General features: G+C 40.2%; 1 protein-coding gene across 4 annotated transcripts in view; it reads right to left on the bottom strand.

Annotated features, from left to right (window-relative positions):
* Positions 1–343: 343 nt before the first annotated feature.
* ptprub (protein tyrosine phosphatase receptor type Ub) overlaps positions 344–16,828 on the bottom strand; it is a 187,840-nt gene continuing 171,355 nt past the window's right edge. For all 4 annotated transcript variants that reach the window (XM_074682957.1, XM_074682956.1, XM_074682955.1 and 1 more), the window contains 9 exons: positions 15,962–16,078; positions 14,961–15,115; positions 12,957–13,092; positions 12,083–12,232; positions 10,187–10,501; positions 7,136–7,261; positions 5,147–5,304; positions 2,845–2,980; positions 344–2,754 (listed from right to left, as the gene is read on the bottom strand). In XM_074682957.1, coding sequence (XP_074539058.1) covers positions 2,692–2,754; positions 2,845–2,980; positions 5,147–5,304; positions 7,136–7,261; positions 10,187–10,501; positions 12,083–12,232; positions 12,957–13,092; positions 14,961–15,115; positions 15,962–16,078 — 1,356 coding nt within the window. In that variant the 3' untranslated portion in view covers positions 344–2,691. The remainder of the gene's footprint in view (positions 2,755–2,844; positions 2,981–5,146; positions 5,305–7,135; positions 7,262–10,186; positions 10,502–12,082; positions 12,233–12,956; positions 13,093–14,960; positions 15,116–15,961; positions 16,079–16,828) is intronic.

Consider the following 16,828-nt stretch of genomic DNA (forward strand, 5'->3'; position numbering starts at 1 on the left):
GGAAGAGGAGTTGAGAATGGAGGAAGGAGAGAGGGGGACAGAGAAAGAGGTTGGGCGGGAGGAAGGGGGATGATGAAAAGGGGAAAGAAATAAAGTGAGAGATTAAAAAGAGGGCAAGAGATCAAATAGTCGATGCGGTTCAAGGCGAGGGGAGCTGCTAAAAGAACACATCCGTATGTGAAACCGCAGGATGGTCAGAGGCTTACAGACAGGAAGTCCAGCCCAGCTGACAGGTCTCTGCTTCTGCTGACAATTCTGAAACCACAGTAGGTTTTCTCTCCGTGTTGGCATATTCGACAGAACATTCAATGAAAAAATAACAACTACACGTTTCTTTTCCCCCCTTTGTTCTTTTATTTTTGTTATTCCTCAGAACAACCCCCCTTCCTGACCCCAAATACACGTCTTATCCATCTTCTCTCATTAAATACACACCTTTCCCCCCACAAATACAATGGTCAAAAACACAGTAGTCATCATCCGTCGGTTCATACAGAGACGCACAAGTGAAATCTAAGGGACTCTCAGAGAGCAGTCAGAGTAAAAGGCTTTGGAATGGTAAAAGTACAATGCACTCACACAGTCCTGGCTGTTGAAATAAAAGACATGGGCTGGAATAATCTGAAATAAACGACATAGAGTGAAATGGATCCATACATGCTGTGACGGACATGTTTTACTCTGTTAAAATTTCTGGCAATAAAACTCACAAAATGTTCATTTACAGCACATTCACCTTGGTGGCTATGTAGTGTTTCTTATTGTACGTCTTTACTCTCAGCAAACATATAGTATATTATTCACAAAGTATTCACAGAACATAATATACATCTGTATGTACACATTACTTCCAACCCTCAAGAAAAAGTGTCCAGGCACTTCCTCCAGTGACTCTGTGTCAGATCACCGACTGCTCTGTAGCTTCATCCTCATCAGAAACAAGCTGCTCTACACCTGTGAACCTGTGGGAGCCTGCTGATGTTGGTACACTGTTAAGATTCATCTCATATTCCTCCACCTGAGCCACAGTGAGAGCTGCAAAGTAGCAGCATAGTTCACATTACACCTCTTTCCAGAGTCTGCCAGATTTTAGGCATCTCTCCTTGTTTACTAGGGCAGGTCCTGAAGAGCAGCCCTCTTTAAAAAACTGCCCTCAAAGAAATTTTAGGAGACAGCATGGAGAACTAAAATCAAAAGAACAACTGCTTCATGTCTGACTCAGATCTCTTTAATGAGGCTTTAAAGCTGAAAGAAGTTCATATTGTGTACACATGTGAACCTCTTGGACATTTCTGAATCAACCCTGGGGTTAAAAGCTACAAAAATGCAGATGTTGTCCACAAAATCAGGGATATTTTAACATTGCTGTCTCTGGATAAATGTTTCTTAATAGTCTTCTTTAAAAAAAAAAATAGAAATGTACAACTTGAAAATTTTACTTTTTAAGATGCAAGAAAATCTTTGCGTAAGGACCAACCAAGTCATTGGTAAACTCAAGTAGCATTTTCCCTCTTCTCAACGGTAATGCCCCTTCTTTAACGCACATAACGCTCACATAAAATGGTTACGATAACTTCAAACTGGCCCATCTTGAGTGGGAAATAAAACAGTGAAATACATGCCATAGACAGAAAATGAAAAAGTAAGGTAGAGACTCAAACCTGTGACATCGCACAAGGTTATACACTTCACCACAGCATTGATGAAGCATCATTTTCACACACCTATGTTAGGGTGAGTTTCTCCAACGGTTTTCTTTGCTTCTTCTTCTTCTTCTTTCACACTGGGTATGAAATTCAAACAATCACTTCAGAGGGTGGTACATACTGGATGTTTGTAGGCAAAGAGCAAGAACAAAGTAAAGAAAGGATTCAAGTCAGTCAGTGGGGTTGGCACTGTGACAGTAATGAGACAGGGATCTCCTGTGGTGGCACAGGGCCCGGAGCTGTGGTCCCAGGAAACATCCACCTGTAGCACACATGGTAATCCAGCACAGACGTTAATGGCAAAACACAACTTTACAGCACGACTTTACAGATTCTGTATCAGTACTGTTTAGGACTGGGCTCTGTCTTTATCCTGTAGGTCTCCTCTTAAAATCTCCTGTTGCTGCTTTAACACTGTGTGACAACCTTCCTGATTTATTCAGTGTTTTGAATAAATCTGTCCAAGCATCAAATATAAGGCAGTTTCTGGTATGGTAGATAAGTCATGCCACAACCACAGCAGGCTGCTGTTGCATGTAGCTCTTGAGAGAGGAAAATGCTTTCACCTTCTTCAAAGCCTGTAAAGTCTGAGATTTCATCCGGCCGCTTTTCTGTTTAAGTGAAACAATGAAAGCCGAGGTGACCCTCCTCAGAAAGACAGGTCCATTTTGTAGATGGCAATACTGTTTTGCTGCTACCAAAACCTCTAGCACAAAATAGCTGCAGTCTGTCGGCAAAGAGGACCAAGAAAAGCACAAAAAAATATCAAAAAAGATAAACATCACCAACAAAGAGGAAATCACGGCTGTACATTAAAGGTTAAAAGTTAGAACCACGACCATGTTTTCTTCTTTCTCTCCTTCCTTTGCAGTCCTTTCTGTGCCGAGTCAACAGGTCCACACATTAAAGCAAAGGGGTCACTGGGTGGTATCAAAATCAAATCTCCAGCGGATTGGATACTGCCGCTGTGGTAAACATTTAGTTGCTATCTGTCATCAAAGCAGTCCAAGTACTCCAAGACGAGGTCATAGCAGAAGCGATACTGGTCCTGCAGAAAGACACAGTATTCTTCAATTAATACATGAAGACTTGAGAGTGAATACAGAAATTCCTCATAGTAAAAAAACAACCCTCTTACCAGGGACTCCACCATGTTGGGTTTGCAGTTGCGTAGAGTTTTGACGGCGTAGAAGATGTCCACCATGTTTTGGTATTGGATCATCTCCAAGAGGATATTGGAGGCACAGAAGGAGCCGCTGCGACCGCCGCCATTACTGCACGGGAAAAAGATGCAACACATTTTAGAAAGAGGTGTCCTCTTCTTTAACTTTGTTAACATTTAGTGGTTATCATTATGCATTTATTGCAGACTTGGTACTGACATACATGGTCCCAAGGTGATAAATCATGATGATTTCATGATCACCTGACAACTCCTGCATCATGAGGTTCATAAATTTCAGTTTTCAGCAAATGTCTAAAAAAATATTTGGTGGATTGACACTGGTGTTAAATTTAAAGATAAACCATCAGTTTGATGATTACTCCACTAATGCAGTAGCATTACTATCATGAACGGTGTAAAGAGATGGTGTTTACTGATGGAAAATGGGTCAAGCTGTAAGTTCAAGATAAATATTATTCATTTTAAATTAAACATAATATGTCAATTCAGTTACTTTTGATCATGTTGATTGGTTCCTTTGTGATACAGTTTTATAATTTATCATTAATTAGTTGTTGGATGCTGAAAATATGACAATGCAATGAGGACAGTTCTGCTAACCAATGCAGCTCCTGCAGAGCTGTGTGCACTAGATTAGCAAACATGAAGATAGTTTTATATATTTATATATATTTATGTGTGTGTGTGTGTGTGTGTTTGTGTATAAATGATGCGAGCTACATATTATAGTGTTGTATGAACAAACATTTCCTGTATATTTATGCTTATATCGCTAAGCAACAAGATGTAGTTTACAACTGCTCTTGTGTTTCAGAGGCTGGTGTATGACAATAAAACAACAGAAGCAGTGCAGAATATGTGTAATCTCATCACGATGTTTTGTGCTAATGGAACCTTTAACGACCGCCACGTGCTACAAATCACATAACATGTACACCATACAAAAATAGCAATATAAGAAAAGCTGCAAGGTAGGAAAAAAATGTGAAATAACATCATAAGGTGGCATTTTCTTGGAAATATCATCCTGGTCATCATCAATAAAAGGCAATATCAATAAACTGGAGGACAATCCACTCTGCCTCCTGAGAGGGAGATAGGGAAGGTGGGTATGGCAGCCTCAGCAGCGTATACAAGCAATATTAAGGTAATCAATCGTCGTCAGTGCTTTGGCAGTCCCAGATTTACTGTAGTGAGAACCATTGCACTCTGTATTAAGCCATAATTGATTTGATCTCCATAATCTCTTTCCCTGGTTGTCGTGGGTAACACTGTGTGACAGCGCTGAGTGATGTGCTTTTGGTTGGGGTGGTGGGGATAAACGTGCCATGGGTTACCAATGAGCTGGACTCTGCATTCATATTCATCAGCGGGTGTGTGCTCTGTGGGCGTGGGACAACGCAGAAGCACACAACATGCATGTTGCACTTCCCTGCAGCGTGGTACTTTGAAGCACAATTTGTGCACTCATTTTAGAGCATATAATCGAACTCAAGCCTCAATCCAAACAAGCAGGAAACAGCCTCTGCCATCAGACTTTACTTATTTCTGTGTCTTGTGTTATTTCTAAAAGCTTTTTTATCCTTGTTGCTAATGTGAAGGGCAGCTAAACTGACTTTAATTGACGACAATAACAATAGGGATCTGTTCTATCCCATCAGCTGCCGTCACAATTTAATACTTGTTCAGGTTTTGCCTCAGCATTGGTGGGGACATGCATTAGCAGTATCTGAAGCAGTACGGATATGCCCCTACTGTCCCTACCCAAATTCACACCTTGCTCTAGGGTGTAGTTAGAAATTATTTAGCTTTAGTCACTTTTTCCTCATCCTATGTATAATATTGAATAATCATTCTATTTTAGCGTGGTGATTTTATTTAACTCTTTTTGTTCTTCCACCATTAGTAAGTCATTATTTCAGGGCTATATTTGGTAACATCAGTCTCTTTTTATATCCTCTCACTGCATGTGTGTACCTCTTTTCTGTGTACAAGCATCCAGTTATAAAGGGCTCATAAAAACAAAAGACTTTCTGTCATAATTCATCAGACTTGGTCATGCTTTTCCATGTTCTTACAGACATCTCAGTGATTCTCCCCTCAATGAATAAGCTTTCGTTTTAAATGCCCTTTTAAATGTCACTCTTCAACCGCTAATTCATTTCATTTCAGACACAGACTGTGTTTACTGCAGTCTTGTCTTCTTTGCTTTTCATTTCGAGTACATGATGCATTTTGCTTGCAGATTACTCACAGGCAGTGGACCACAGTGCGTCCCTCTCCACACTCTCTCTGCCATTTGTGCACTTGCGCCAGCAGGTTGAGGAAAGCCTTCTTGGAGTCGGGAACATCACGATATGGCGACCAACGCAGGAACTGGAACTGACACACCACCAGCTGGCCCTCTTGGAGCTTCAGAAGCAACAGAAAACACATTGGATCAGAGGGTGGCTGCATTGTTGTGTTACATTTCTTGGATGTTTCTGTATTTCTGTGAGTGCCTGTTAACACCAGAGTTTGAGTGCTCCCCAGGCTACATGCTGGCACTCTTAGCTGTGCTCGCTCAGCAGCCGAGATATATGAGTTTGCAGGTGAAAGCGCTGCTCTAGCTGTGTGTGCAAGAGGTCCCTGTGTGTTCATAACCTTGTCCTGTAGAATCTCACCCAATACTTAAGGACCAGTGGAGAACTGTAAGTCATGCAAATTGGGCTGGCAGAGACACCAACGATGCATGGAGGAATTGCCTCAGCGGAGGTGGGATTTACACAATGTCTTTTTTTTTTACTACTCTCAAAGCCACACATACATATGCTTACAGTGCACTTCCTCTGACTTTAACTCCCCACCCTTGTATATCATTGTCACACACAGGAAACATACACTGAGAAAGGGGAGTAGTGTGTGTTATTTATGTGTGATTCGATGTCCTCCATGCTGTGTTAAGTTGCCCTCTCCCTGACAGTGGTGTGCACTGAGTACAAATAAGATGACACAGGTAGAGAAGGGGAACAAGGAGGACGAATGAAAAAGAGGAGGTGAGGATGCCAATCAACACAGGAAGTTCTGTGCTCTTCATGTCGCGCTGCTTCTAATGGCAGCTGGCTCGACACCTTGCATACAGATTTCTTTAATAATTGGTTGACAGTGAATCTTGAGCAGAATGCATGCATGTGCTTATGCAAATCCCTGGGTACAAACTGAATCTGAATACACACACACACACACACACACACACACACACACACACACACACACACACACACACACACACACACACACACACACACACACACACACACACACACACACACACACACGCACAACCAGCACAGGTTGAAGTGTTAGTGAAGTAGAAATAATTGTTTCATACATATGCAAACATCTGGAGAGGAAAAGTTGTATTAAGACCATGCAGACATCCCTTTTTCACAGAACTTTCTATTTCTTCATTTGGCTAGTTTTACGATTCTCCACATACTGGATAACTTTTTAATGTATGATGATGTTTATTAACAAATCAAAGGACACTGCTTTTGAAGCCTGATAAGAGGCCTCCTTAATATGCTGACAGGCACACGAGAGAGGGGAGACGCCTATCTAGGCAATGACAAGAAGAAATTGAAAAAGGGAAAGACTGACCTTTGTTGCATGCATGTCAATTGGCTTTTCTCACGTTCTCCATAAAAATATCTGAAATATGTATGAATCTTATGGGGACATCATGTGGATCGGTTGTTGTGGTACTTGAGTTTTCTGGATGGCTGAATGTCAAACAATGCTCTTTAAAGTATGTTTAAATTAGTCTTTGAATACAGTTCAATGATCTACCGTATCTCATGCTATGTGCAAATAAATTATACGTTTCTGTTTTAAGTGCTTTTATTTTCGACATAAATGATGACAGACAAAGTTGTTTAGTAAAGCTGTAGGGACAGGCGACAATGCTTAAGCAAAAGTTACTGATTTTAGAGCTTGCACAGGTTATTTGCAAGATTTTTTTCAGAGGTATGAGGTGTTATATCATAGTCAATTAAGTCCATGTACTTTGATTTTGACGACATGTGTCATGTTTTTGGATGCACATTACAGCTAGCAGCTCTGAATGTACTGCAGGTAAAATGTCACACAGAGGACCACAGCTAATGCATTTCTAATGAGGTTCAAGCCATCTTTTGTGAAATACCTCTGAATGGCACAACATGTTCCCGTGAAGGTGTTCTTTGTTGAAAACACACCGACTCACCCTTGTAACGTTCTTGACCCGGAACAGACGAGTGATCACATCCTCGTCCGCTGACATGGACAGAAACTCCACCTCCATGGGCCCGTACTGCTGCAAACCCGGCTCCGGCCAGTACTGAACACACGGCTACAGGTGAAGAGAGGTCACAGAGATGTTGTTAAACAAAGTAAGCATTTATTGAGTCTTTCTCATGTATACCTTAGTAGTTGGTGTCAAAACGTTGACACTTCTCCTAAAACTTTGGGTTGTCAAAGTGAAAAGGAGTTGAAGCTCTAAGGGGGAACTTTCTGTTTGCATAGATTTTGGGACCCCCTGTGGAGAAATCGATACCTCTTATATTTTTGCTGATCTTGCCCTGTTGTATGTAAATTTTCGACTGAAAAGCCTATCCTGATTTCTTTCAACAGACGTATCCTTCTTCATGATAATTTGCTTTCAAAAGAGGAAAAAAAGGATCAAACGTTTTTTTTTGTTGTTTTTTTTTTCCACAGTGCTTGAGGTTTCATCTACTTCCCTCCCCCCTTGCAGGAGTCACAGGTGTCAGAAAAACGTAATAAAAGCGGTCAATCATTTTGTTTATGTAGTAGAGAGGAATCACTGTTAACTTTGCTCTGTTTGATAAACAATTAAAACTCCCCAAGCAAGGTTTGAAAAATGTAAAATAAAAGTGTGTGAGTTGGTTGAGTTATTATGAGCTCTTTGTAGTTTTTACCTTCTTGTCTTATTTGTTTTTTGAGGTCGGTCTGTGTGGGACCTCGTAACTAAAGTTTAAAAATGTGCATCATAAAAACAGTTACTTATTCACAAATTTCAGAGTCAAACGCTTAAGTTAATGAGGTTAGAGAGTCAGCTCAGGGAGCAAGAGATGTAATGTGCTTTGAGAGATTGCAACAAGAGGCAGGCAGAGCACTCCAGCGCCCCGAATGAACTTTATACTAGAGTTCATAACAAGATTATGAAAGGAACAACTTAAACTAGCAGTGACTCAATTTTCTGCCAGACCTGAAATGATCTGTAGAGCACTGAAATGAAACAAGATGAAAAACATTTACAGGGACGTGGATGAAGAAAGGGATTGAACATTGGTACTTCAACTCTCTGTTTTTATATATATATATATATATATATATATCTACTTTTCTTTCACTGTGGTTGATATAAAGTGCCTGCTCAAAAGCCATCACTGATTCTCTGCATTTCTCAGTTTAAAAACCCATCATACAAAATGATTCAAGTTTATTTGTCTAATTTCTTCCACTTTTGGGAAAGCCAAGGTTGAGGTACTTAAATGACAGTGAATTACTGTGAAAGCTGTCCATAGCGGTACTTAATGTAAGAGGTGCATTAAACAATGAAGGATAAACCAGGGAACCAGGGTGAAGAAAGCTGAGCAGTAGATATATTTGAAAATGGATTCTATTTTTTCTTGTATCCTGTCTTCAAAAGTAACTGACTACATTATAACTGATCGTCTGCACTGCTTTAATTTAAAACAAAAAAATATTTCCTCCAAATTCCTAAGAAACACCTACAAAAAATCATACACTAATTTTACAATAACCAAACGCAGACCTTGGACAAAAACAAAATTCATAATTAAGAAAAAGAACCTATTCTCTGAGGCGCTGATGCATATTTGAAATATTTAATATTTAATATTTAAAACTGAACTTTGCAAAGCTAAGAAAATCTTGTATTTATGCCTAAAACCAAAAATCTACATTCTGCATCTACCATTAGCTCATAAGTTCTTCCCTGTGATTCAGTGGTTTTTTATTTAAATGTTATTAAATTATCTGTGCAGGAACACCTTGTTTCAGAATTAAACTGAAAAGCCTGAAATGTTTTGTTTTGAGTTTTGGGTCTTTTGTTCTTCTTTTAGGCAATGTCTCCATGGTGTGCCCCAAGGATCTGTTGTGGGACCATTTCTATTCTCTCTTTGCAGTTTTCATCAGGCCATTTTCAGAAAGAACAACATGTCTTATTTCTGTTTGTCATTTTTGCTAATTATCAAGTTGTTACTGCCCCAGTGGAGTGGCATTATTGGGTTTTGCAATCTCTGCACAGCTGTTTATCTTCCATTAAAACCTGGATGCCTGCCAATCTCCCTGAGCGTTACCCAACTAAAGTGAGATGCAAGCATTTATTTCTTTGAACAACACTTGACTTTTCTTGACTTTCTTTTTTATTGATTCTGTATTGTTTCAAAGATCTGTTTATCTGTCTGGATAAGACAAATTTAGGGACAGCTGAGTTAGCATCAAAGTTGGATGTCAGACTGCTGACTATACGCTGAGGTATGATGATATTTCTGTGGTATTACTTGAGGAATTTTTGCTTACTTTATTTTATTTTTTTAATTATAGCACCTCATTTTGTTGTAGAGCCTATAACTCTATAATCATCAGATCATTGCTGTTGGAGATCCAACCATATGGAAGAGCTTAACAAAGCTACTCAGGATATGAAATGCTTTACTTACTTTGAAATCTCAGCTTTAATGTGAATATAAGACACTCCTTTAATTATTTTTTTGAAGTATTCCACTTAAATCTTTATCTTGAAAGCTGTGTTGAGCTGCTGCTCATTACAATAGCTATTACTGTAAGTGTCAAAGAAAGAACGGGTTGTACTGTGACACACAGGAGAACATATGCTCATTCGAAAAAAGTGGGACGCCAACAAAAAGAACCCTGGGATGTGGCTGGAGGGTAATGGAAGTCTAATCTCAGAGTTGTAACTTGAGGAGGGAAGAAGAAAAATCTGGGGCGGATGTTATCTAGTTGTGCCTTGAGATCACTGTGGTCAAGGATCAAAGCCTGACAAAATGGCATGAAGGAACTAATCCTAAGCACAGAAAGATAGAGAGTAGTGAGGGCAGGGTGTGTCAGGAGAAAGTCTCGAAGTAAAGTTCAGATAACCTCCAGACTGGCAGTAAAGACTCATCCAGCTAACTACAGCCACTGTTTGAGTGAACTTGAGAAGTGTGTCTGTTTTTCCTCACACTGTCACTCACAGACAGTAAAATAGTAAACAACTCTTTGAACTTACCCAGGCAGAGTTAGACTGGTTGAGTTGGTTGAGCATGACCACAGCTGTGCAGCCGTAGTCAAAGACCAGCCTCCAGAAGTCAGCCGTGGTGCCGGGCAGAGGGTGCGGGGTCACAATGAAAGCAGCCTGCCGGTGGAAGCTGTCTGCGAGGGCTGCGTTAATGTAATTGTTGCTTTCCCCTTCGGTTGTAACCAGGAAGGCCAGGGCACGATCAGGTGGCAGAACATCCATGCTGCGGTTCTTCTCCCGGTTTCTGGGCAACAGAGCGATGCTGCACTCTTCCACATCCAGGTGGGGGGTCACAGAATTGAGCGTCTGTCAATTTAAGTGTTCGAGAGGTGAGATAAGAGTGAGAGGAGGCAGGAGTGAAAATCAAAAGGAGCGTTTTAAAAAGACGGGAGGCTTGAGGAAGGATGAGACACAGCGCAGGAGTCAAAGATGTTAGAGGAAAGGAGGAGGAGGAAGAGGAGGGAGACATGAATCAGACAGAGAGGGGGAGGGAGGGGAGTGGGGATGATGCAGAGGATGCCAAAAATCAAGTAAGTTTAATTGTAAGGGTCTTTAGTACTCAAAGCATCATGTTGACAAACTGATTTAAAGAAAAAGAAGCATTTGACAGGCTAACAGCATGATACAAGAGAATGTGTTAAAGTAAAGAAACATGACAAAGAAATTCCATAATGGTTTTTGCTTTGTTGAATTAGCTGTAATAACATTTGACAACATGAAAAAGTTGGATTATTAATACACAACATCAATAATAGATCAGTGACTTGCTAATCTACCAGCTGACTCTGACAGAGTAAAAGCAAACACTGGGCTGGGGGAGGAGTTTAAAGATAATGTTATCAGTTAGAGTTTGCAAGATCAAAGTGAGGGACAAATATGTTTCTTAAAATAATTAAATAAATAAAACAACTTTAATGAGTATGTAGCACCAGGTACAAGACGACTTCCCAGAATAGGATCTGTGGTGGTTTCTGTATAGAGCAGAATAAAACTGTACACTTCAGGGGAGAAGCATGTGCCTTTTCCAGTCACACTTTGAAATGCTAAACCTGAAATCAATGCGGCAGCCGCTTGAACAGCACAGCAGAGGAAGGAGGGAGGCGAATGGGGCAGGTGAGGCATGTGGGAGCACAGCTGGCTTTCCTCCTCTCCTAATCAACATCTAATGCGATGTTCTGAGAGCGCATTCCTACAAAGCACCCGGCAGAGGATTTCAATGACAGTCGCACAGAATCAAAAGCGAAGGGAAACTAACAAAATCCTTCACATATGCAAACAACACGCACTTATAGACAGATGCATGACACCAGCACGCACACATGCCCATTAGTCTATTCTTGTCTGAACTCTCTCTGCTGTGAAGTACATCATTTCCACAACAGAGGAGATGTTACATTGTCTGATGCTTATGTGGGTGAACAGCAAACAGGCTGTTTATGGGGAGTCCACAGACGAACTTGTGCAAAAGATACATAAAGTAAAATACTCTTCAACATGTTCCCGACTGCTGATGTACTTTGTATCACCTTTCTATGAAAAATCTGCATTTAACGTTTTAAATGTTGCACTATTAAAATGGTATTAATGTTACTTACAGAGTAGCTTTCTAAACAGAACTTTAAAAATAGGGACCGTAAGCATTATGTTAATGGTAGTTCTGTGATACATGAGGAGGTTTTTACACCAAATTATTGTATTGTCGTAATAAGAGTTTAAGTAAGGAAGGATTTATTTTGGTGAGCCTGAATCAGTTCCATTATGAATGCTAATGACAGTGTGTGGGCTGTGTAAATCTGAATACGTGTTTGCATGTTCTCATTTTAATGGCTGCATATTTTAACAAAATGAAACCGTGCTCAGAAAATTGAAGGAGGTCACGGTGCTGACCTGAAACTCTTCCCGTAGCTGAGAGGAATTACTCTGGGAATCGACTCGCAGCATCTCTTTGTAAGTGACCGCAAACTCGTTCACCAAGATGGCCGTCTCCCCGCACAGACAGGCCTCCAGAATGGCATCATGAATGAAGATATACTGCTCCTGAAGACACAATGGATAACATGATCAGGAGATGTGTACAAACACATTTTGGATAACACAACATTTGTGCCCCAGTGGGTTTGAGATGACATGAAAAGGGTGTAAAACATTTGCTAACAGCTGGAGAGAAACTACAAAGAAAACAGGTCAAGAACATACAAAGATGGAACTAGATAAAACTACAAAAGGGTTGGCAGAAGTTTTTTTTATATATCTGCTGTTTGATTTAAATATAAACTTAAGTGTCAGTGGTGGTGCACCAAAGCAGCTGTGGAAATGTGTAATATCTCATTCTTAACAAACAAATACACACTCGGGGTGTGCATTTAATTAGAGCACCCCTGCCAATATGTACAAATGTAATAAACAGCTATGTCAATGCTGCATTTACATAATAAGAGCTAGATATGCAAATCATCTCCAGATCTCAAAGAACAGCACGTGCCTACGCAGCACACTGAAAGACAATAACAGGCTTTTCTCTAAACTATTGCAATGACCTTTACATAAGTCCCACAGGGGGAGTATGGTAATACACCCCACTCGCTCTTTGAATTTCAAAACAACAGGAGGGAAAAACAAATATTTAAGAACCTGATTCTCTACAATATTTCCAGTGGGAGAGAGGTTACTGTGCTGGGGTCAGAGGCGTGAACCTTTGGATATGTGCAGAAAACATGAAATGAACATGATGTACATGAATGTGGTATATACTGGATCTGACCTCTGTCTGGATCATGTTGATGCGTCGAGAGCAAAGGGTTTTCACACAGTTGTAGATATCCACCACGCCTTCACATTCGGCCATGTCCAGCATGACATCAAGCACGATGTAGCAGCCGGTGCGGCCTGCCCCCACACTGGTACACAAAGGACATCTTTCATGAGAAATCATGTACGATTTCAAAGCAATAAATCATCAGACTTCAAAGCAAGTAAAAAAAAAATAAAGGCTGTACTTTTTATGACAGCTTTTCTGCTTAAGGGGAACAAGTGTTAGCAATATATGATTAAAATAGGAAGTGTATGGTCTAGAAAGATTTCTAAAAGGTGCAACCTTGCTGCCATAGTTGTCACTACACTGAAGTGTAAACAGAAATGGAGTGTGAGGATTTGCACAATGGTGAAACTACTTATACAGGGCACATCATATCAAATGTGGAAACTGTAACTGTCTTCAAGCATAACAAAAATACTTGTTTTAGTCCAATGCAAGGTTTCAAAAATGTTAAGATAAAGCCATGTCACTGTTCTTATCGACACCCTGAGCATTTGGGAGGACTTCAGCTGCTCAGTAGTTTGGGGTCTAAGTTGCATTTTATGCGTAACAATACTATTAACATTTTCAGCATGTGGCAAGTCACCTTAATCTTTTGTTACAGAGCAACACTGTTGTTACGCTGAATATAGTTTGGCGTCATCTTGTTTGAATAACTCCAGACATTGTCTGTTTGACAGTACAGTAAATGTAGTTATTTATTTTACAGCAGGCATGTTAGTGTAAATTGGTATAAATGTATGAATGATGTATTGGCTGTGAGCAGCACTGCACTTATGTCCATAACATATTTCCCTCCGGGGACAATAAAGTTTATCTTGCCTTATTTTATCTTCGCTCCAAACCTGTGCAAATCATTCAGCTTTAATGGAGCCTCTACAGATGTGGGGGTCATCTATACAGTGTCCATTAATGCACCCACATACTGTCATGGATTCTGTCCTTTGAACTGTGTGTTAATAAATGGCCCTGTCCTTTTAAGCCTCAAAGACGCAGGCTGAGGAGGTAGCCTGGCTTGCATTAAGTGGTGAGCTGTCCCCCATCTGTACTTCACAAAGACTCGCTCTGTTTCTCTGATGATGATATTTTTTATACTCAACCATGTGACTGACGTGTTGCTAGTTCAGCTGGTTAACAGTGAGGTGTTCTACCTGGTGAATATTGAAGCATTTCACTGTTTTGCCAGACTTTTATCCCAACTATTTAGAAACGTGTTGCTTGCATTGGATGAAAATGGGAATACGTCCACAAAAAAGAAATGATAATTACAACAAATTCTAAATTTCAGCAATATATATTTTCCTTGTGCTGTTTTCAATTAGGTTTTGATTTAAAGCATATCATCACCACTTTCCACTTTTATGGAAATAGCGTTCAACAATGCATAGCCTACACCGTGCTAGTGAGCTACCCTGTCTGCCTCAGAGCTGCCTGTCAGTGGATTTTTACATTATAAGCTGTTTAAGTAGGAACATTCTGAATGAAATTATCTGAAATGAGCTCTTGATTAAGTGCGTTGTTTTGTCTTTCCCCTTCTGAAAACAACACTCCAACACCAGGAAAGTTCTCATTAAAATAATGAAAATCCTTTCTGGAAACATTGTAACAAAATAGCATTAAAGACGATAGAGAAAAATGACAAGTTACCTGAGAAACATTTCTCTTTTAATTTTCTAAAATGACATTCTTGTTGTAACATTGATAAGAGGGACAGGTAGCTTTGTACACTGTAGCTTATGTAAACTGTCTGCAGCCCTATGTCAATCACATGACCCTCTCTTGATACATTAGTGTTCCTTTGTCTCCCATGAGTTTACTGTCATGAGTCTTTCTTGTTGTACTCTTGAAAAATGAAAAGTGACAACCTCGCACATTTACTAAAAAGAATAACTGTTGGGTTGGCTTCACAACACTGCAGGTAGTAGCTGTTGCTAAGTTACACTTGACTACCTGCAGTGGACCACAACAGGGCCAGCGTCAGGAGGTGTGGAAGCTTTCACTCTTCGTATAAAGGCCAACAGTCCTGTGGCGTGATAGGGCACACCGTGCTCAGGCCAGGATGTAAAATGGAACTGACGCACCTCATGCTTGGTCGAGTATCCTCTCTGTCAGAGAAAAACAGTACATGTTAGCAGTGCATGCTAAACAGTATATTTCATTGGCATTTAGCAGCACTGCTACTGCCCACAGGACCACTATTTCATCTTGAAGGTGCTTACAATCATCTGACACATTTCCCCCCAGATTTTTCAGTTCAGTGTGTGAACAAGGGCACTATTTATGTTGGGTGCCACGTCTTCTAGGACAGTACGGCCTGCGGGTATCACATGCTAGCTAGCTGCAGAGTGACAGACACGCAGAAAGAAATTACTGATGCTCTCTGAGCTCAGGGAGAGCTGGGAGGATTCTCTACTCAGGAGGCTGCTGCAGTCACACAGCAATTTTTTCCTCTGTATGGCGATGACAAAGTGAAGCAATGCAAAGCAAAGATTTGTTGAAGAGAAGAATCCAAAAAAAGAATTTAAAAAAGGGCTATGAGAAACAAGCTGTCACCAGCTTCTAAATTTGTGCAGATTTGAATAAGCAGCCACGGCGTGTGCCTGTGGAGAGCGAATGTGACAGTGTGATGATAACACTGTGTTTGTGCCACTGTCAACTGCCGTGCCGCTCTGAGCCCCTCCAATGAGAGATCCCCCAGGAGATTGACAGGATGAAGGCCAACAGGGGCACAACACTGTTACAGCTATGTCGAAAAGACAGCGGGTGCTCACACAGCTACTACTGTTAATTTCTTTCAGTTTAACATGTGGGACTCACACATCAGAGTGCATCCTGTCAAGTATCCAAACCCAGCTGTTGATGCACTACTTCTAGTTGCAAGAACACAACCACAAGTATTGACAAATGTCAGTTGTGAAAAAATGGTGAACACTGAGCTCAGGAGCACTCACCCTCTCCAAGGCAAAGGTGCGAACTGTGTATTCAGCCAGCGTCTCTGTCTTCAGCAGAGTGATTTTGATGTCACCATACATCTCGCTGTCATCTGGCCAGTATTTACAGCATTTCACCTGTTTCAAAGCAGAAGAACAACAGATTAAAACCCTCTACTGGAATACCTGGAGAATGATCCTGCAAAACTGAAGTTCATGTAGCATAAATAAATCTGTTTGATAGAAGGTTGAACCTCCGTTTTTCCCTGCAGCGAAAATGTTCGACTGTTCTAACCTCACCTTTGAACACAGATCATTCTCAAATAGCCTGGTATTAAGGGTAATGGTGGGTCTTTAAGGGGGCATACCCAAACAAAACTTCCTCTACTCTATAAAAAACTCAATTTATTGATAAAAAAAAGTATCCTGTTGACTCAATCTTGTTCCTTGAACACAGTGTACTGTCTAAAAACCAACAACTCCTTTTATTTCAGGAGAAGTTTATTTGTTCATGTATTTGCTAAAAGCTTCACACTCATGAAAAGAGGTCAGGTAATTTATGTCCATAAAATTTGCTGTAAGAACAAGATGAACTGTTCAACAAGTGACACCAGATGTGTGTCATTTTCATTACACCTGAACCTGATGATTTGAATTTGAATTTACATGACGAATGTGAAGATTATGTTTTATGAAGTCAATTTTAGATTTCAGGAAAGCCTTTTGTGTCCAACAACATAAATGTTAAATTAATCATAAAGAAACCAGTTGTTTTTTAAAAGTATCTCAGATATTTTACGAACCAGGGTAGAAAATAAAGTAATTTCTGGTTCATATTAATCCCTATCTAATTAAAACAACTGACATACGTTTTTTGTTGGTTTAGCT

Source organism: Halichoeres trimaculatus, unplaced genomic scaffold (assembly GCF_033239565.1).
Source record: "Halichoeres trimaculatus isolate MK-OKI-2021-1 unplaced genomic scaffold, fHalTri1.1 fHalTri1_scaffold_12, whole genome shotgun sequence".
NCBI lineage: Eukaryota > Metazoa > Chordata > Actinopteri > Labriformes > Labridae > Halichoeres > Halichoeres trimaculatus.